The sequence below is a fragment of the Bombyx mori genome, chromosome 1, assembly GCF_030269925.1.
Source record: "Bombyx mori chromosome 1, ASM3026992v2".
NCBI lineage: Eukaryota > Metazoa > Arthropoda > Insecta > Lepidoptera > Bombycidae > Bombyx > Bombyx mori.
The window spans coordinates 12,368,469-12,390,140 of NC_085107.1; the positions used below are offsets into that span (position 1 = coordinate 12,368,469).

The following is a 21,672-nucleotide window of genomic DNA, read 5'->3' on the forward strand; positions in this document are numbered from 1 at the left end:
TGGTGTAGTGGTAAGTGACATGGTCACTACACAAGGGGGTCGCGGATTCGAATCCCGCCAAGAGAAGATATTTGTATGATAAATATAAATGTCTTTTCCAGGGTTATGGATGTATATTAAATATGTGTATGTGTATAATAAAAATCTTATATTTATTTCCGTTATCTGGTACCTGTAACACAAGTTCTTTACGAACTTATCACGGGACCAGTTGTGTGGCGTGACTGTTAATAAATATTTATTTATTATTTATTTATTCGCTAGTAGATGTTCAATTAATTACACGCGTTTAAGATACCCTGGGACTTGCGATCAAACTCTCGGAGTCATCGGACTAAATTATATAAATATCGTAACGAACTTGATGGGATTTTCTAAATATTATATGCGGTTATTTTCTTCCCGACTTGGGCTAATTTTTTTTTGGACAAGGAAATCATACGGAACAAAAGTCAGTATATTTCGGTGTGGCTCACGGTTAAACATAGTCTCGCCCACGCTGCTCACGCGCCTCAGTCGTCGCTGGGTTGCCCAGTACCATTTGCTTTCCCGACGCCTATACACGCTCCAGGTTAGTCCTGTTTTATACTATTATAACCGTATACATAAGCGAATTTTTTTTTATTCTATTGCCCGATGCTTCGCGACACTTTCAGTGCGTTCTTGTTTGTGGAATTTGTGCCAAAACATTTGAATTAGTCATTCGAATAATTGAATCGGTTTAAAGACATTACGCGTTAGGATATCGAATGTGCGTTTATTTTTAGATGTGCCGTTGAACATTCAACGGGTGCATATCACAATACCTCAAGTCGGGCGAACAAAAACCGGGTTTTCGTTACTAAAAATATCCCCATATCGAATGTTTGCGAATTTTATTTAGATTTTGAATTTCTGTCCGAGATGCCGGCGCTCGGAGAGATAATCGATTCATCGCAAGGGAATTTATCGATGAAGCGCATTCCAGCGCCTAGAGGGATCGATAACTAGATCTTACATAATTGATCGTCCCAATAATAACGTAATCATGTTTCGGATCGTCGCAGTAGCATAAGCCAATCTGCTCATAAAATAAATTATTCAATGAATAACATCAGTGTTTTTGCCAAATATCCGTTTTTTTTTTTTCAAAGACGCACGTAGAATCGCTTTGAAATAAACCGAATACCTAGTTGTCAAATATTAATGGACTGGCTCTAATTCTGTTCAGTTTAATGGCGTTAAAATGATTTAGTTTCGATAGCAGGATATTACGCGCTGTTTTAATTTGCGTTCGCTCCACGTACCTACTAACAGCAACATTGTTTTTTACGACAAAATAATCTGACCTAGATGCTGTCGAACTATAAATAATTTTCAATGACTTTGCATCATTTTCATTGATCAGTTTTAGTACAAAAACATTCCGATTCGAGATGAAATAAGAGACCTTAACAAATTAAATACACGAAATACGTATGCAAGATAAATAAAACACTGTTATTCAAAATGTAAAATGCATTTTATGAACGTAACAAATTCAACAGAACTGAATGCACCGTGTACTAACTATGGAAGTTTTGCATGCGGGTTGCGATTGTATAAATGCCTGAAGGTATTATGACGTATCAACAAGCAAACCAAGCTAAATATCAGATCAAAACGCAACAATTGCTTTATTTTTATGCATGATAATAGAGAGCCAAAAATGAAAGTACCCAATAACTTCATTCCAGCGAGAGAGAGAGAGAGAGGGGGATATTAGAGACAGTTACTTAATATCAGCCCGTAGAGTTTCTCGCCGGATCTTCTCATATGGTCACGATTTCGATCCAATAGTAGATGGACTCGCGAAGCAGCTGCTATAGAACCGTTACGTCAGCTGAAGGTCCTCGGCTAGCTAATAAATTCTACCCTTTCCAACTGAGCCTGTTCCACCCGTGCTCACGAAGCTAGAAAGGCATGCTAGGCATGCAGGCCATTCGGGCCACCAAGTATTTTCCCATCTAAAAAAACAAGATAGTTTCATCGAACTTTTCAAATGTTATTTAATAGTGTTACGGGCTGGAGCTCGTTATAAATAAATGTTCCACCAAAGTACAACTAAAAACTGTATTTAACACTTAGAACACTTAAAACACTCAACAAACACTTCAAAACTCTCAATCCACTTCTTCCGCTTCGCTTCAGGTGATCCGCTCGATATTTCGCTTCAAGTAGTTCCGATTACTAACTGACTGCGTGCCATCTCTGCAACGCTTTTATAGCCGATACCACATCCCTAGAATTATCGAGAATATTCCATACATCTCTAGTATTGTGTTTCCGCTATCTGACAATAGATGGCGTTGTACTTTTCGAGCGTTCTAGGTGCTACTAGATCCTTCGATATTCGTTCGACTATTCGGCGATAGATGGCGTTACTCTTACCGGCGTAACAATAGTTTTATTAGCATCTTGCTAGTTTTTGTTTTTAGGCGTGCTTTCCGTCCACTTTGTATAGCAGATTAAGGTAAAAGTGGAGCTAGCCGTTCCGCTGCCCATCTGGTACTGAGCGGTTACCGGATACATGACGTGAATACCGCTACTTACCTTGGGACATGAGGTCCGAGATTCAGTTGTATAGTACAACGCTTGACAGCGCCAAAAGTTGGTAAGAATAGTAACAACTGCTTGTGCCTTATATGCCGCCCTACCTATAAATTAAGAGAAAGAACACCGCTTCGACAAGATTGCAAATGATTACATCTATTGAAAAAAAGATTCGGTATGTTTGACCTTATGTATAATACAATCGTCCATCGATAGTAGTGAAATTAGTTTTTCGATGTTTTTCATACATGAATTATATTCATAGCAGTACATATTTCTTGGCCGAAGAGACAAATTGACTTTACTAATTTTTTTTAACACTCCTACGCACGTTTGTGTGTTGTTTGTTGATATGCAGCTTTGAAATAAATCTTATCCTTAAATCGTTTGTTCTTTTGATAAATTAAAATTTTGTTTCTATTACTCACAAGTACGCTTACATCAGAACTGATTACGATTAGAAATGTTCAAATTGGAAAAAACTCATGAATCTAATTTCAAGAAGTATTAAAGTCGCTTGCACTCACTTATTAGTAAATTCACCATCCACGGTTTTACAACTTTCAATTATAGAATTAACCGTATGCAATTGTGCTTCATAGTGAAAACTATGATTTCTTTTTTGTAGCTCAGACTTTCGTCATTGTTTTTAAATAAATTGGTTCAGTAGTTTTTGTCGGTGGTTCGAACCAATAAAAAACAAACAAACCGACTGAAAAACAACTGAACCCAGTGTTTTGGGGAAAGTTTGACCTAACGTTCAACAAAATCTTTTCGATGAATAAAACATACTTTTACTACGGCAAATTGAGTTAGAAAAGGATACGAATCTCCGGGGAGAAGAATGATTTTCGCCTTATTTAGAAACCGTAACATATTTGATTGTCTTCAAATGCTGACTCTTTCAGTAACAGAGGGGCAAAAGATAAAAAAAAATGAGTTTGCCGGATGATCGATATTAGACCATAATCACTGATCTTAAGATTCAAAATCAATTTAATAACCCAACTTCCTCTTTTATATCGATGGCCTTTTGAAGAAAAACACTAATTAGTTCCAAGTTTATTTTTATTGCGAGCACTAAAACGCGTTAACAGGTATTCAGTCAACAAACAAAAAAAAACGTTTGAGAAACAGAAGAGAAAACAGTACTGAACTGTTCTGTTTTTACGTTTTTGTTATATTATATTATTTTGAGACTATCAGAAATTTTGAACAACAAAAATAAGCATTACAAACTATAGTGGTGTAATCTAACACAGAATGGTGAATCAAAACGATCCGGGACCCGTTGGGACTCCACGATAATATCTGGAAACTCCGACGCAACTTGAAAACTAACATTAATCCTGGTTTATTGAAAAGCCAAGTGCCATTGACGCTCAGAACTAGGAAACACTAAATGCAGCCACTTCGCATCAAAGCAAGCAAGTGCTTTATTGGCAATACGGGTTGCAAATCGAGACTAGTCTAGTGAAACTGATCTAAAATAACCGTGTTCGCTTTGCACGTCAAAGGGCGGAGAACTGGTATTTTCGCAGTTTATCGAGATGCTAACGATTCATAGTTATTACACATCTAAATTAAAGTCGTCTGTGTTTGATGAGTATTTTGTGCTACCATGCTGCATTTTCATTCGGTATGCTTTTAGAAGTAATTGCCTTGCTAAATTAGCTCGAGTACGATGTGAAAATTAAACTGAAGCGTACATTAGTGGTGCACTGTAATTTGCAATCTGCTTTAAGCGTTATCATTTTCGTATCGCTAATTTTCGTTTTAAAATTATTTGTTCTTTCATTAACGGCATGAATGAAACAAGAACACATTATAGAACACATTAAAAATCATTTGCAGCATCACTTGAGACTACTCGACCTATCTCTTTGTGTCTATATTATAATACTCATTCGTTTTTTTTTTTAAGCACTCAGGAAAATACGTCATACGTCATACGCATACGTCATAAAGTGGAACTATTCAATAAAAAAGTAGCCTCACTATCAAATACACTAAAGTATGATTTTCTCGTGTGTGTTTTTTATGAAACACATTCGTATCAAATTTATCCAGACTCTGAACACTAAATATGTTTCACGAAAACTATGAACTATAGGTATCGATTTACAACATTATTGCATATAGCATTGTAACACTCAAAAATGCCCCGATATTAAATCCAAAGTCTTATTGGATGGTTTAACCCCTAGACACAGCCCACTGAGTTTCTCGCCGGATCTTCTCAGTGGGTCGCGTTTCCGATCCGGTGGTAGATTCTGTGAAGCACTGCTCTTGCTAGGGTCAATGTTAGCAACTCTCCGGTTTGAGCCCCGTGAGCTCACCTATACACGTTAGGGTGAAGCTGAAATAGCCTCTCAAGGCAAGCAAAGGTAGGAAAAAAAAATAATTGGATGAACTATGGACAAAGATATTTTCGTAAGCCTCCATCGATGTGCAGTTGTGGCGTCATACATGGAAACGAGTAGATTCGTTGTTTTCATAATCAGTAGGTACAGACGGCCAGCCCTACGCCGAAGGGTGAAACTTTAATAACTTTACACGCAACCATAAACAATCTTCGTTTCTTTGTTAAAATCTAAATGTTTTCAAGAAAGAAAGAAAAAAAACACTTGATCATGAAAACACAGAGGTCTATTTAAAACTGTTTTGGGTTAAATTCGTTTTAAATTATTATTTTTATGTTATTGGCTGCGGAGGTTTCGAATAATTTACAGATTTCGCAGTTTCGGAGGATTAAGGTGTTACTCGATATTTGAATATTGCACTAACTTTTTTTATTTTATTTTTATTTCTTAGATGGGTGGACGAGCTCACAGCCACCTGGTGTTAAATGGTTGCTGGAGCCCATAGACATCTATAACGTAAATGCACCATCCACCATGAGATATAAGTTGTAAGGTCTCAGTATAGTTACAACGGCTGCCCCACCCTTCAAACCGAAACGCATTATTGCTTCACGGCAGGTTGGTGGTACCTACTCGTGCGGACTCACAAGAGGTCCTACCACCAGTAAAAGTGTTTTTGTAAAAGTGAGTTTGACTGTTTGTTTGTTATGTTATTATATATTCAACGGACATCATGAAACTATGTACGCACGCTATCATTAGCACATATGGACACAGCGTACCGTTCATCCAGAAAGAAGTACTGTTCTGAAAAAAATATTTTTAAATAGAGCCAAATATTGTATTTGGTAACTTAATAACATCTCAAACTCGTGAAAATAAATCAATCTTCCCATCCGAGTTTCACGAGGAAAAGTGATTTTTTTACGTTCTTATATTCTCTCTAAAAAGTCAAATTCTTGCGATATATTAGATTGTTGGAGTTAATTTCTGGGCATAATATTAATTTAAATAATATAATAATGATGTTAGTTGCATTAAAACAAAACGATAATAATATGACTTGTTAGGTACAATTTGTACTTGTCTCAGTCAAACCGCAATACAGAATGACATGTTTGTTGGAATGATATATTGTAAATTAAACAACATACATAATAAAAATCAAAACCAAAACTTTGAGGCACACATTACTCGTCGCAGCATTAAAATTGCAAGAGAAAAATAAATTAATAAGAGCTCAATGTAGTCATTATCCACCATTATTGTGGTTATTTGGAACTACGAATAATTCCATATTAAAACAACGATTCATTTCGACCCACACAATGTTTTGGTGTGATTTATCCGGAGCCGAGTTAGTGCCAACACATTACCATAGACTACGCTTCATCATGTAATTATAAATAAACAAACCCGAAACGAATGTTTCGTTTATAAAGACAGCTCCAGTGATGTAAGAGCCACTTTAGTATTTACAGTCGAACGTTCGAGCCGTGTTTAGAAAAACATTCTCGCTCACGACTCGGTCGTGCGCGGACGTGCTTTCCGATCCGTGGCCCGCTTGCGAGCCGCGTCTCTGAACTCACAGTTGTGCTCGACAGTGTAGTGACCGTGAATACATCGTGCGTACAATTCGGTAGTGCGGACGTGCCGATCCGTTGGTCGCTTGCGATCTGCGTATCGAGGTCCATTTTTGTGCGCTAAAGTTTTGTAACCGCGAACCCACCCTTACCAACTGCCTTTTTCAAGGCAAAACCAATCGCTACGTTCAGCTTCCTGTGGCACTCACAGGCTAGCGATTTCCTAACCCTTCCCAAAAACAACAGTCTTTTTCAAGACTAGACCCCCGCTCGCGATTCTGCCTGCTGTAGCACCATACAGCCCGAGCGGGTTCCTTTCCTTTTCCCCGCCGATTGCCGTTTTCACGGCATAGGCATTCCCCCCCCCTGCTCCTTGCTGTCCTGCAGCACAGGGGGGTTACAAATCCTATCCGGGGCCTCGCCTTTCGGCGAGTTCAACAAAAGTCCCGGGGCCGCCCCCCCCGGGCAAGAAGACCGAAGATGAGCGAAGATTTTGTGTGTGACAGTGAAAGTGCTAGGGACATTGTCGGGTTCCTCCGGGATAGGTACCCGTCAATTAGGGCCGAGTATCTCAGCTATAGGGCCGCTCGTGGCAATCCCTCCCCCCCCGCGTCCGTCGCCGCGTTTCTCAACCGTGCCTCGGAGGCACGCCGCGCGCCCCCCGCCGCCGCGTCAAGTTCGAGCGCACGTTCCCACGATGCGGCTCACATAGCGCCTAACGCTACCCCCACCCCCGCGCCCGCGTCGTTTACGTCATCGCGCGCTTCGTCCGTCGCGACCTCGATCGTTTCGAGTTCAGGCTCCGATACCGAATCGGAGATGGATTTCGAATCCGCGTCAAGCCCTCAGCCTGGAACTTCGGATGGGTTCCAAACCGTAACGCGCGGCAAAAAGCGTACTCGCGCCGTGGAGTCCCGGAGCTCCACGACGAAACAGACTAAATCCGCGACCGCCTCTCGACCGAAAGTAGTAGTTACACCGGAGTCGGACTCCGCGCGCCGCGTAACCCCACCGCCGCGTCCCAAGCCCGCGCCCGCTCCTAAAGTAGCTGCCCCGCCCCCGCTGATACTTCAAGAGAAGACAGCGTGGAATCGCGTGTCCCAGGCCCTTCAGGCAAATAAAATTAACTACACCCATGCGCGTAACGTCGCGCATGGGATTCAGATCAAGGTCGCAACGCCGGGCGACCATAGGGCCCTCTCAGCATACCTCCGAAAGGAGAACATAGGTTTCCACACCTATGCTCTTCAGGAGGACCGCGAGCTCCGCGTAGTAATACGCGGAGTCCCTAAGGAGCTAGAAATAGACTACATTAAGGAGGATCTGACCGCTCAGGCCCTCCCGATAGTTAGTGTGCACCGGATGCACAGCGGGCGGGGCAAACAGCCCTATAATATGATACTCGTGGCGTTAGAACCCACCCCGGAGGCCAAAAAGAAGATCGCATGTCTCACGACAATTTGCGGCCTATCCGGGATCTCGATCGAAGCCCCCCATAAGCGTGGCACTCCCGGGCAGTGCTACAGGTGCCAACTCTATGGCCACTCAGCGCGTAATTGCCACGCGCGCCCCCGCTGCGTGAAATGCCTCGGCGATCACGCTACGTTAGATTGCGTTAGAGATAGGGAAACCGCGACCGAACCTCCCAGCTGTGTCCTATGCCTTAAGCAAGGGCACCCCGCGAACTACCGTGGATGTCCCAGGGCTCCGCGGAAACGTCCAACCCACCCAGCTCCGCGAACCGTCGGCCCAAAGACTTCGGCACCTTCAGTGCCGAAACCCGCCTTCGTGCCGGCTGCAGTTCCCACGGTCTCGGCGTGGAAAAAGCCGCTGCCGTATACGAAGGCGGGAACGGAAACCGCACCCCCGCCCCCGCTCGCGACACGCCCCGCGCCTCAGCCCCTGCTCGCACCTCGCCCCGCGCCCGCGTTCCGTCCCCCGCAACCCTCTGCCGCCAACGACTTCGCGCTCGTGCGCGACTTCGTCACCGCGGTGAACTTCGACCGTCTGCGATCGTTCGCTGACGCTATCCGTAGGTCGACAACCCCCGAACAGCGGCTCGCGGCCGCGTTCGATCACATGGACGTTTACGAGTCCGTGTCGCGTACGTTATAAAATCTTTACCGGTAATCAATGGCGCAAAAAGGTAGAGAAAAACCGTATTCCCTTACGTTAGCATTCTATAATGCTAACGGACTCGCGCGGCAACGCGATCAAATTTTTGAATTCCTCCGCGATAATCTTGTAGATATTCTATTAGTGCAGGAAACCTGTCTGAAGCCCTCGCGTCGCGACCCGAAAGTCGCGAACTACGTCATGGTTAGGAATGACAGACTCACCGCCTCCAAAGGCGGGACTGCCATTTACTATAGGCGGGCCCTGCACGTTGTCCCTCTCGATACTCCCTCGCTCTCACATATCGAGGCGTCAGTGTGCCGTATCTCGCTGACGGGACACCAGCCGATCGTCATCGCATCCGTTTATCTCCCCCCGGACAAGCCCCTTCTGAGCAGTGACATCGAGTCACTGTTCGGCATGGGAGACTCCGTCATCCTGGCAGGCGATTTAAATTGCCACCACACTAGGTGGAACTGCCATCGTACTAACGTTAACGGTAGGCGTCTCGACGCGTTTATAGACGACCTCACCTTTGAAATAGTCGGTCCCCCAACTCCAACATGTTATCCGTATAACATCGCGCTCCGTCCGAGCACTATAGACCTGGCATTGCTTAGGAACGTAACTCTGCGCTTGCGTTCCATCGAAGCAATGTCAGAGCTCGACTCAGACCACCGACCTGTCGTTATGCAGCTCGGTCGCCCCCACAACCCAGTCACTGTTACGAGGACCATGGTGGATTGGAATAAGCTGGGCACGTGCCTAGCCGACACCGCTCCGCCAATCCTCCCTTACGGCCCGGATTCGAATCTATCCCCCGAGGACACCGTCGAATCCGTAAACATCATTACCGATCACATCTCTTCCGCGATCATTAGATCTTCTAAAGAAGTCGATGTGGAGGACAGCTTCCACCGCATCAGACTGTCTCCCGATCTTAGGAATCTCTTAAGAGTTAGGAACGCGGCAATCCGGGCCTACGATCGTCTTCCCACGCATTCAAACCGGATTCAGATGCGTCGTCTACAACGCGAAGTCCACTCCCGCTTAAGCGACGCGCGTAACGATAATTGGCATAGTTATTTAGAACAACTCGCGCCCTCCCACCAAGCATACTGGCGACTAGCTAGGACTCTCAAATCCGAAACTACCGCTACTATGCCTCCCCTCGTACGCCCTTCAGGCCAACCACCGGCATTCGATGACGAAGACAAGGCTGAGCTGCTGGCCGATGCACTGCAAGAGCAGTGCACCACCAGCACTCAACACGCGGACCCCGAACACACCGAGTTAGTCGACAGGGAGGTCGAGCGCAGAGCTTCCCTGCCGCCCTCGGACGCGTTACCCCCCATTACCACCGACGAAGTTAGAGACGCGATCCACAACCTACAACCTAGGAAGGCACCCGGCTCCGACGGCATCCACAACCGCGCGCTTAAACTCTTGCCAGTCCAACTGATAGCAATGTTGGCTACAATTTTAAATGCCGCTATGACGCACTGCATCTTTCCCGCGGTGTGGAAAGAAGCGGACGTTATCGGTATACATAAGCCGGGCAAACCGACAAACGAAACTTCTAGTTACCGTCCGATTAGTCTCCTCTCGACGATAGGAAAAATTTACGAACGGCTCCTTAGGAAACGCCTCTGGGATTTTGTTACCGCGAACAAAATTCTCATAGACGAACAGTTCGGATTCCGCTCAAAACACTCGTGCGTACAACAAGTGCACCGCCTCACGGAGCACATTCTGATAGGACTAAATAGGCGTAAACAAATCCCGACCGGCGCCCTCTTCTTCGACATCGCGAAGGCGTTCGACAAAGTCTGGCACAACGGTTTAATTTATAAACTGTACAACATGGGAGTGCCAGACAGACTCGTGCTCATCATACGAGACTTCTTGTCGAACCGTTCGTTTCGATATCGAGTAGAGGGAACTCGTTCTCGTCCCCGTCAACTGACCGCCGGAGTCCCGCAAGGCTCCGCGCTCTCCCCGTTATTATTTAGTTTGTATATCAATGATATACCCCGGTCTCCGGAGACCCATCTAGCGCTCTTCGCCGATGACACGGCTATCTACTACTCGTGTAGGAAGATGTCGCTGCTTCATCGGCGACTCCAGATCGCAGTAGCCACCCTGGGACAGTGGTTCCGGAAGTGGCGAATAGACATCAACCCCACGAAAAGCGCAGCGGTGCTCTTCAAAAGGGGTCGCCCTCCGAACATCACTTCGAGCATCCCACTCCGTAGTAGGCGCGCAAACACCTCCGCCGTTAGTCCCATCACTCTCTTTGGCCAGCCCATTCCGTGGGTCTCGAAGGTCAAATATCTAGGCGTCACCCTCGACAGAGGGATGACATTCCGTCCCCATATAAAAACGGTACGCGACCGCGCCGCGTTTATTCTAGGACGACTCTATCCAATGCTTTGTAGTCGAAGCAAACTGTCCCTCCGTAATAAGGTAACTCTCTACAAAACTTGTATACGCCCCGTCATGACGTATGCAAGCGTAGTGTTCGCTCACGCAGCCCGCACCAACTTGAAATCCCTTCAGGTTATTCAATCACGATTCTGCAGGATAGCCGTCGGAGCGCCTTGGTTCCTTAGGAATGTGGATCTCCACGACGACCTGGAGCTCGACTCTTTTAGTAAGTATCTACAGTCGGCATCGCTGCGCCATTTTGAGAAGGCGGCACGACATGAGAACCCTCTCATCGTAGCCGCTGGAAATTACATACCCGACCCAGTAGACCGAATGGTAAACCGTCGACGTCGCCCAAAGCACGTCATTACGGATCCTCCTGATCCATTAACGGTGCTTTTAGGCACCACAAGCACCGGTCACCGTCCTCGTCGAACCCGTCGCTTGCGACGAAGGGCTCGACGAGCGAACTAACCCATAGACACAGCCCACTGAGTTTCTCGCCGGATCTTCTCAGTGGGTCGCGTTTCCGATCCGGTGGTAGATTCAGCGAAGCACTGCTCTTGCTAGGGTCAGTGTTAGCAACTCTCCGGTTGAGCCCCGCGAGCTCACCTACTAACGTTAGGGTGAAGCTGAAATAGCCTCTCAAGGCTATCAGCATAGGTAGGAAGAAAAAAAAAAAAAAAACCGTGTTTATTCATCCTTAATTGTAAAAGGTAAATTTTGAAACTGTCTTCTGGATTATCGACGTAATAATAATAATATTTTAATCAAATATCTAACTAAACTTTTTATTAATAAATTAGAATTTCAATATCCAAAATCAAGTAGGTATACTAAATCAAAAGTGCCGAGAGTACCGAAAGAAGGTTATGTTTTTATGCGAAGGAAATTTGGTTTCATTATTTTGCATTAGCCGATAAGTAAGCGGATTAAACACCTATTCACGTGTACCTAATTTAAGAAAGAAAAAAAAAGCATAAACCCCGAATCGACTTACGGCTTCTTTTTTTTTGGATTGAAGTCTGTGAAAAACCAATGAAACGTTTCTTTCGAATTTAAATGAATCAAAATATTATTAAGAAGATCAGATAAAGTAAATTAGCATTTTTATCCGGTTCACAGGGTACCGAAAACAAAGCAAGATGAGCCGTGTTGGAAGAACAAGGCGTACCCGCGTCTACGACTGCAACTACAACAAGGGCGAGAGCTACTACCGTCCCGTGCTTGACCGTTTGGACGGCAAAGCGCCTATAGTTCGCGAACCCGAACGCGAAAGTATTCGAGCTGATGTCGACAACCGCATCAAGAGCGCCCTGCACGACATGGAAACACCCAACGATGAACTGTTCGACTTCAGAGGTGCACGCGCCCAGCGCGGCAGACCTCTCTCTTCTGCCTTGGAAGACGATGAATTTAACGAAGACGTAAGTATAAAACATAGCCTAACGAAACCGTAAGAAGAAAAGCTTTGATGAATTTCAAATAGCTGTAATTTAAATGCTGAGCTTCGTTCTGTAATTCTAATATACCAATATAATAACTTATAGGCTATGGTCGTAGTGTAGGACCAATAAAAGCAAAGAACAACAACAATCTTAAGATATTTCAGCGGGAGCTTTTGAAAAATACTAAGAGTCGCTCGCGTGAACGCTAATCTTTCGTCTGACACGATCATTTTATCAGAACGTAGCATTCGCAACGAATATCTGCAGTGCCGCGTCTGCTAAAATGTAAGGCTAAATGTACAGACTCGATGTATTTCTCGAATATTAACATTGTAGCACTCCATTCAAATGACACACACAGGTCAGTCGTCGGTTTTACGACACGAGCAGTCAACATTGAAATCTAAAGAGACATTCACGCGAACATTTCGAACGTAGTACATGTTGATACGTCATGAGACCATACATAGTTTGCGTGGTTATAACGACGCCAGCGTGTTTCTCAAAGGCACTGTAACTACAAGGATACCGGTTTATGGCTCTGCGTGTTCGTTTAAAATTCTCAGCTCGTAGAAGTGTCTCTCGCTGTTTAACGATTCCCCACGAGGTAAAATAATTCTAAAGCGAAAATAAAATGTGTATTCGAAAGACATATTTTAGACCGAAACACGATCAGGAAATCTTACAAATAAGTGTATAAGTTGCAAACATCGACAAAGCTAAAACACATCCTCATTGGAAATTCGTCACATGGAAAAAGTATCACTGAAACACTATCTAAAAACTGATGATATAACGTTCGTTATAAAACATATTTTGTCCCAATTAAGACATATACATAATATATGGTATAAATGATAAGATAATTGTGTCTACCCTATCATTACACATTTAAAATAATTAGAACAACTAACAAAATTAAGGTAGGTGACTAGATATGTAAAACAACTTATTTATTCCTCTCTAACGAAATTCCGCATCACCTTGTCCAATATAATAATATTTTGGAGTGATTGTATATTTGTAAATAGTAAATTTAATCAAAACATGTTGGCTACTTGGATAGACCTAAAGTATGTATTCACTTTATAACTCACGAATATCACAAAATCGATCGTTGTACTTCGTCTGTGAGTACATACATGTTCAGTTTGTAATAACGTAAAATTGAAATTGAATGTCCCAACTAGAAGTACCTACCGACTGTAAGTTTCTGGAATTCTCGTACTTGAACTGCCAATGTCAGATTCCGAGCGAAATCGGCGAAAATATTTAATCCCCTGCAATGGACGTTGAATTGCATAACATTCAGCCAATGACGCGGAACGAGAATACGTTCTCAGAAATATTCGCTAATCCGGCACACATTCTAACATTAAGAAATTATTTTGACAAATTCTAATGGAGATATATGAACTTAAGAGATTATTTTGATAAGTTTTATATTCGGGATCTATCATACTCAAATTAGATGGTAGTTTGAACAGAAACTTAAAATAAAATTACAAATAGTATTTTATTATACTTTTGGTCGGAAGGTTGAATAGTCGGATAATGATTCCATGTTAGAGCCGTCGCGTAAAACGTAAGAGTTAAACCTATTAATCAAAATTAATCCTTAAAGATCCTGAACTGCCTTGAGTTTATCATTTTCTTTAGTAACTTTATTAAGTGTGTTTAATAAAAGATCGTTTTAAATTTTACACAGGATGCATTGTACTTTCTAGACTCGCGAATCATCAGAATATACACAAAGAAAACAATAATAATTTAAATTTCAAATTATTTTCATATCATTGCGTATAAAATTAAAATATATACTCATTTGTCTACGTCGAATTTAAAAATGTATGACGTAAATACGAAACAGTACTTGACAGTACTGATGAAAGTAATGATCTCACAAGAAAAATACTAAAATATAAAAGTTGCTAGTCAGACATGAGAGAAAAAGGAAAAAAAAGTAAAAGAAAAAAAAGTGTCAAAGGACAAGACGAAGGGCGTAGTAATTTCCATGACAAGACGATGAAAATAGATACATAACAAATTGCATCACTGTGACGCAAACGAACATAAGCGCTTTAAATGTAGACAACGACATGACGAAACATCTATAAATATATAAAAATGAATTGATGTTCATCTAAAATTCGAGAACGGCTGGATCGATTTGGCTAATTTTGGCTAATTTTGGAATTATTCGTGGAAGTCCAGAGAAGGTTTAAAAGGTTATATATGAAATATGAAAAATATGAAAAAGCTCGGAATTAAATAAAAATAACAATTTTGATTTTCCCTTGATGTGCCCCCCGTCGGACGGAATCCTTTTGTTTGGTTTAATTTTATTTTATATGAAAGTTTAGGTCTTTTATTTATCGATTGAGGCACTACGAAGTCTGCCAGGTCAGCTTGTTTATGAAAAAAATTGGATTTATTTTTAATTTCAATCGTAACACGCCACCGTTTTCGAGTGTAATCTGATTTTAAAGACTGTTTTAATATGCGTTAGAACCTGGATTCTTGCGTTCTGCATAATAAACGATGGTGAAACCTCTATTTTTAAACTCAAAATTTAACCAATTTCAACCAAATAGTATATTAATTCACAAATACCCATTCGAGAAATATATGCAATTGTATAAGCAGCACGCAAATACCGAGCGAAATTCCTAGATCTTTAGAAAACTCATTTCCTCCGAAATGGATGTGACATTAGAAACGGGGCATTGCATTTTATTGAAATGCATTACCAAAGCTTTGACATGCTATAGGTATTTCTCTCCTTTCAAATAGTCTTGATTGAAACACGAATCAAATTTGAATGAATCTTTTATTTGGTTCCAAGTGGATGATTGGAAAATCTATTTCCCTGAAATAAATTTGAAATGATTGGAAAAATGTAGTTCGTGTCGATGCAGAGTTCCACATTTTTTGATTAAAATTTTGTGTGTGTTAGGAGGTAGCGGGACATGGTTAATCGAAACTTAAAACAAATCTGTTTTATTCATAGTTGATGAATGAATTGAATAAATGAGCTATAGACTTGACATTTCCCTTTATTAAATTGGAATTATTCTAATTGGTCTAGTAGTCGAGCTCAAGGTTCGCCTGGTGTTATACCGCTTTCGGAGACGCAGTCGCAGCGAAGTTGAACCATGAGGTCGAAGTTACCATGAGACATGAGGTCAAAGTCACATGTTTTGACTTTCGCCGAAAAATCCAAACACTCTTTAGTTATATTTCCTTTATTTTTTTTTATTTTTTTTATTGCTTAGATGGGTGGACGAGCTCACAGCCCACCTGGTGTTAAGTGGGCTCACAGCCCACCTGGTTTCTTACTACAGTTTCACATATTTTTTCTCTTCCGTTTATTCAGAAACATAAATTACCTTATCCGATTCCACAGCACGTCCTGCTTCTGCCTTTAAATTATAATTGTTTATAACTGGGCTCAATCAGTAATGGCCGTCATTGAGTGTCGCCCCGCGTTTTTTTGGCATAGCCGAAGTGGACGAAAGCTTATGACAGTCATGAAACTTGTATTTAAGTCATGAATTATTTCTATAGCTCATTAGTCTGAATACTTTAATAATATTATTTACATTAATGATGGACATGAGAATTGACTCTAAATAAATATATTTTAATCATATTTTAATCATATTTTAATAGAGTTTGTTAACGTTAACGTCTGTTTATAGTACTGAAATTTATATAAAATGCTCCCAATAGTTTCATGACTATAGTGCAGAAATGGAATCAGCAACTTATTTACAATAATGTTTTAGCTCTTTGTATTACGATAGTAAATGTAATACCCCTGTTGGGTACGCAGCACGTCACCCGTGTCGATAAGGCGAGTGACGTCAACCCGGGTTGGACGGGTTTATTAATCTTATAAGATTTCTTGAAATCCTATAAGACGCCGGATGCCCGTCTCGTGGCGATTATTCGTGTCGATCTGAAGCAGTCAATGTAGGGTCCTGAGGTGTACGATATCGTACAAGCTCACTCGAAATTAAAACTCAAAACTTTGCTACTGAACGTAAAACCGAGCCGACCGATCTGTCAATACAACCGAATTTCTTCTATGTTCAATAACCGACGATCTGTTCAATAGTCTTCAATTCTTCAATTCTTCAATAAATATCTTCGAGGCGCAGATGTCTTTACTCGTGCGTTTTTTGGTGATCTTCGTTCGGAGGGTCGGCGGCCGGCGGTTGGCAGGTAGTCGGTCGAGGGTCGGTCGGTAGATCGGCAGGTACCTGACAGCGTCGCAGGGTCGCTTAACTACCTCGGAATGTTACCCTACAGAGATCTCGTGTAAAATACGGCTCTCGTCGAGATCATTTTCACTATGATCGGCTCGGTTTATTCGTTATATCTATTTATTTAATAAATGTATATACTAATGCCTTATACTTAACTATTCTATGTTGTAATCCCTATCGATACATATAACTTATTCTATGCTTAATCTATATGACGCGCCCGTATAAACAAAATACCCGGTCCTGAACACAGATAAATGCTGTTTGTTACATCGTTTCGGGACGCGGGCCGGGCGCGTGTTCATTTAAGTTAATATGCTAATCTTAAAACTATCGGGAATAATAAAGCAAAAGTGTATACTATTTATTTCAAAGCAACTTACGTTCTATTCTTAGTAAAATCTATGTGCACGTTATCTATATACTTATCTATCTATATGCACTCTATATAATTTATCTATTTGTTATTTATCTATTTGTTATAACTCTATGTCTATGTACGTATCTATATAAATCTATTATTCTATTCTATATTCTATTATATTCTTCAACTTATTCTATAATTATGGGGCGACGCCGCTGTCGCCAACATCCTCCCCCTCGTGCGTAGCACCGACTCCTTGTCGTGGCGACTCTATGGGCGTGGGCTCGTCGCTCGTTGCAGGCACCAGCAGGATCATCTTGGAGGCAGGTCTCTTAAGTAGACCGCCGACGTCGACGGTTCGTACACGGTTGTCGGGGCCTGGGTAGGTGTGAACAACTTGTCCGCGCGGCCATGTGTTGCGTGGCAGTGTGGAGTCCACTATGAGGACGGTATCCCCACACTGCAAGTCCTCGCCAGCTGCTCTCCCGTCGATCTTCCTGGGCAGCAGCGTAGGCAGGTATTCCTTGACCCACCTACTCCAGAAGTGGTCTGCCATACGCTGCGCCACTCTCCATGTCCTTTTGCCGGTCAGGTCTTCGTCTGTGTAGTCGCCGATGCTTGGAGCTCCGCAAGACCTCCCTATGAGGAAGTGGTTCGGCGTGAGTGCTTCTGACTCCCAACTCTCTTCCCTGGCGACGAGCGGTCGCGAGTTGACGACGTGCTCCGCCTCCAACAGAAGAGTGTGCAAAACTTCTTCCCTCGGGTGTCTTTCCTTCAGTGTGACCGCCAGCGCGGTCTTCACGGACCGCACCAAACGTTCCCACGCGCCTCCCATGTTCGGCGCTCCTGGCGGGATGAACTTCCATTTTATGTTCATCTGAGCGGCCCGTGACACGACGTCTGCTTCCCTTGCATTCTCGATTGCCTGCTTGAGCTCCTTGTTGGCGCCGACGAAGTTAGTCCCATTGTCGCTGTAAATGACTTTGGGCGTTCCTCGCCGGGCGGCCATCCTGCGCAGCGCTAACAGCATTGAGTCTGCCGTCAGTGACGCTGCTAGCTCCCTGTGAACTGCTCTCGTGGTGAGGCATGTGAACAGCACGCCCCACCTCTTCTCGTGACGTCGTCCTACAGTCACCGTCATCGGCCCGAAGTAATCGACGGCAGCACAGGTGAACGGCGGCTCTCCATGTCGTAGCCGCTCTATCGGCAGGTCTCCGGTGGGCGGTAGTCGTGGTGTACTCCGATAGACCTTGCACCACTGGCATCGGACGGCCGTCGCTCGAATGATCGATCTTAGACCTAGGATCCAGTAGCGCTGCCGCACCTCGTTCATCACCGTTGCGTGGTTACCGTGCTGGAACGCCTCGTGATAGTGTTTGATCAATAATCTCGCTATCACGTGCTTCCCGTCCAGCACGATCGGTCGCTTGCAGCCTGCATCTATGTATTGCGCTGCGTCGATACGTCCGCGCAGGCGCAACAGGCCATCTTCCATCACGACGTTGAGCCGTCGCAACTTGGGGTGACGTTCGGGATCTTTTTCACCGAAGCTCTCTCCTTGGCTGCTTCTCAGTAGGATCTTCTCCGCCTTCTTCAAGTGGGGCGGATCGAGCGGCAGCCACGCTTCTGTAGGTGCTTCTGGAGTCCTTATCTTCCATGTTGATCGGGGCTGCTTCGCTCGCGTCGTCCTCCACGTGGGATCTTGCTGCTCCAATTGTCTGGACACGCAGGCGCTCTCCTTCCGGGGTCGACACAGCTCGATAAATTGGAGGACCCTGGCTGTTGCTCTCAATAACTTGACCCAGCTCGAGAATCTGTGCGGATCGGGCGTGGGTCTAGCGTCAGCGGTCCTCGCCGTGGCGACCAGGAAGGCCTCTTTCTCTTCTCCAGACGGTTCTTGCTTGAATGTTCGCGGCTTGGGCCAGCGCGATTCATCCCACGTCAGGAACTCGGGTCCATTAAACCACCGATGCGTGTGGTCGAAATCCGCCGGCGCCTCTCTAGTTGCGTCGTCTGCTGGGTTTTGCGAGCCAGGCACCCATCGCCATTCTTGGGGCTTCGTTGACTCTTCTATCTCGGCGAGTCGGTGCGCAACGAAAGGTTTGAACGTGCGCGGGTCGGTCTTTATCCATGTCAGGACTGTACTGGAGTCAGTCCAGTACGTCCTTACACCAACTGCGATGTCCAATTCGTCCGCTATCGCCTGCGCCATCCTTGTCCCCAGCAGCGCAGCTTGCAGCTCCAGCCTTGGGATAGAGACTGGTCTCAGTGGGGTCACCCTGGCTTTCCCTGCTAGAAGCGTGACGCGGTAGGTGCTCTCATCTGTCTTCTGACGCCAATAGACTGCACACGCGTAGGCCTTCTCGCTGGCGTCGGTGAACGTGTGCAGCTCCCCCTCAGTGTTGCAGCACGAGAAGCACCTTGCTATTCGGAGGCCTTGCAACGTGCGGAGGTTCTCCATGTAGCGTTTCCACGCCACCTCGTCCTTTTCCAGGATGACGTCGTCCCAGTCGATCTCGCTCCGCCAAATGCTCTGAGTGAGCGCTTTCCCTTCTATTAGCACGGGTGATGCCAGCCCCATAGGGTCGAAGGTTGACATTACCGCGCTAGTTACTTCTCGTTTGGTCGGGGTCCGTGCTTCTATATCCTTTGGGTCTCGTGGACGTGTCCGGAATCCCACCTCGTCCGACTCGTAGAACCACCGCAGGCCCAGGGTCTTTTCTTCCTTCGACCCCAGCTCTATGTCTCCTGGGGTCACACCGCCTGCGAGGCTCGCCAGAATGCAGCGCCTTCTATTGCCCACGCGGCTTCTGGATATCGATGTCTGTAATCCTTGGCATTCTTATTTCTAATGAACAGGGCCGCGCTCGGTGAACAGGCCGCTCCGAATATGACCGACGTCATTCTATACTCTTTTGGAGCGGCCTCGCGTCGATCTTCTCTATAGAGGAATCTTGGGCTGTCGCGGTCCACGTCCCTGATCCTTATCTGCAGGAACCTCTCCTTGATGTCCGCGACAACCACGACGAGCCTTTGCCGGAACCGCAACAACGCTTCGAACAGGGATTGTAGGTCCGAGCTTCGAAGTGGCCGTCATCGCGTCTCCAACCTCTGTCGTCCTCCTTCTCGAAGATGTCGAGCACCTTCGCTTCCATATTCGTGCTCGGACGCTTGGGCGCGACTCTATCGTGAGGTGCTCCTTCACCTGTCTGTCCAAGGCCTCTTCGCGCATCGATACATGGGCGCAGGTGAGGAAGTTGACCTCTTTTGCGTTGCTGCCGTCGAGGCCATGTAGCACCCATCCCAATTGGGTGAATGAGGCTACCGGCTGGTTCCTCCTGCCCCTGCGCGTCCTTCTGGCGGCGATGAGTCCCCAGTTGTCCTGCCCAATCAATAGTTTGGGGGATTGTTCTTCGTAATATAACTGGTCCGCCAGGCTCCTCAGGTGCGCGTAGCCTTCGATGGTCTCTCTTTTCAGTCGCTGGGGTGCAAGGCTCATGTCATCCATTGTGCGCGCTCCGAAGATCATTCTCTTCTGCCGCTGGTGAAGCCCTCGAACTCTGATGTTAAGCTTCATCGAGTCCTTCTTCGTTAGGGTCTTCCCGCCCACGGTCTCGAGGCGGAGCGTCTCCTTGGGTCCCTTCAGGCCGATCTGCTTCGCCACGCTCGAGTCCAGGAGAGTTACAGTGGAGCCTTCGTCCAGCAGGGCCAGCACCGTCGTCGATCCCGATGGCCCGTACACTTCAACGGGCACCATCTTCAAGTACGCCCTGCTGATCTGTGTGCAGTTGATGGGAAGTCGCACGTTGTTCGCGATTTCCCTGTTCTCTGCTGGCTCTGTCTCCGGCTTCTCGTTGTGTAGCGAGTGGTGATGCCAGCGCTTGCACGTGTGGCATGGCGGTCGTTGACACGATTGCTTTCGGTGCTCACCATCGAGGCACTTGTAACATAGGCGCGACTCCTTTGCCATTCTCCATCGTTCCTGCACTGTAGCGCCCTTGTACCTCGGACAATCGTACAGCGGGTGTCCATCCTTGCATTGCGGGCACGCCGGCTTGTCTATTATTACTCTGTCCGAAGTTGCGCGCTCGGTGCAGTCGGTTGTGGCGTGCGTCGCCTGTCGCCTCGATGGTTGTCTTTTCGTTGCTACTTCAGCCACGGCGTGTGGCCCGCACCGGTCCGCCATCTTGTTCAGGAAGCCGCACATCGTGTTGAGGTCCGGGTCTCCTTCGGTCTTTTCGATAATGTGATCGTACCACCGGAACCTCAGGATGGTCGGCATCTTGTCGACGATGCTCTTCAGCAGTTCGGGCGACATCAAATATTGGGGTTTCCGCAGCCCCCTGATCGCTGCGACGGTATTGTTAACATTGCTCGCCAGTGAGCAAATGTCGTAGGCGGAGTCGCTTATCGTTGGAAGTCTTCGTATGCGGTCTAGCTCCGCTAAGACTAAAGCGTCCGCCCTTCCATAGCACCGCCGCAGTGATTCCATTACTTCCTCCGGTGTGCTCTCGGAGTACAGCTGGCTGC

General features: G+C 45.2%; 2 protein-coding genes across 2 annotated transcripts; one reads left to right on the forward strand and one right to left on the reverse strand.

Annotated features, from left to right (window-relative positions):
• Nucleotides 1-413: 413 nt before the first annotated feature.
• Nucleotides 414-12,519, forward strand: LOC134199706 (uncharacterized). The gene is made up of 2 exons (XM_062671199.1): nucleotides 414-571; nucleotides 12,185-12,519. Exon 2 carries the CDS (start codon nucleotides 12,205-12,207, stop codon nucleotides 12,517-12,519), a length of 315 nt encoding a protein of 104 aa, XP_062527183.1. The 5' UTR covers nucleotides 414-571; nucleotides 12,185-12,204.
• A 521-nt stretch (nucleotides 12,520-13,040) lies between these two features.
• On the reverse strand, nucleotides 13,041-19,741 carry LOC119629017 (uncharacterized). Its single transcript, XM_038013381.1, has 2 exons — nucleotides 17,385-19,741; nucleotides 13,041-13,125 (listed from the first exon to the last, which is right to left on the reverse strand). Exons 1-2 carry the CDS (start codon nucleotides 19,739-19,741, stop codon nucleotides 13,041-13,043), a joined length of 2,442 nt encoding a protein of 813 aa, XP_037869309.1.
• Between the last annotated feature and the right edge of the window lie 1,931 nt (nucleotides 19,742-21,672).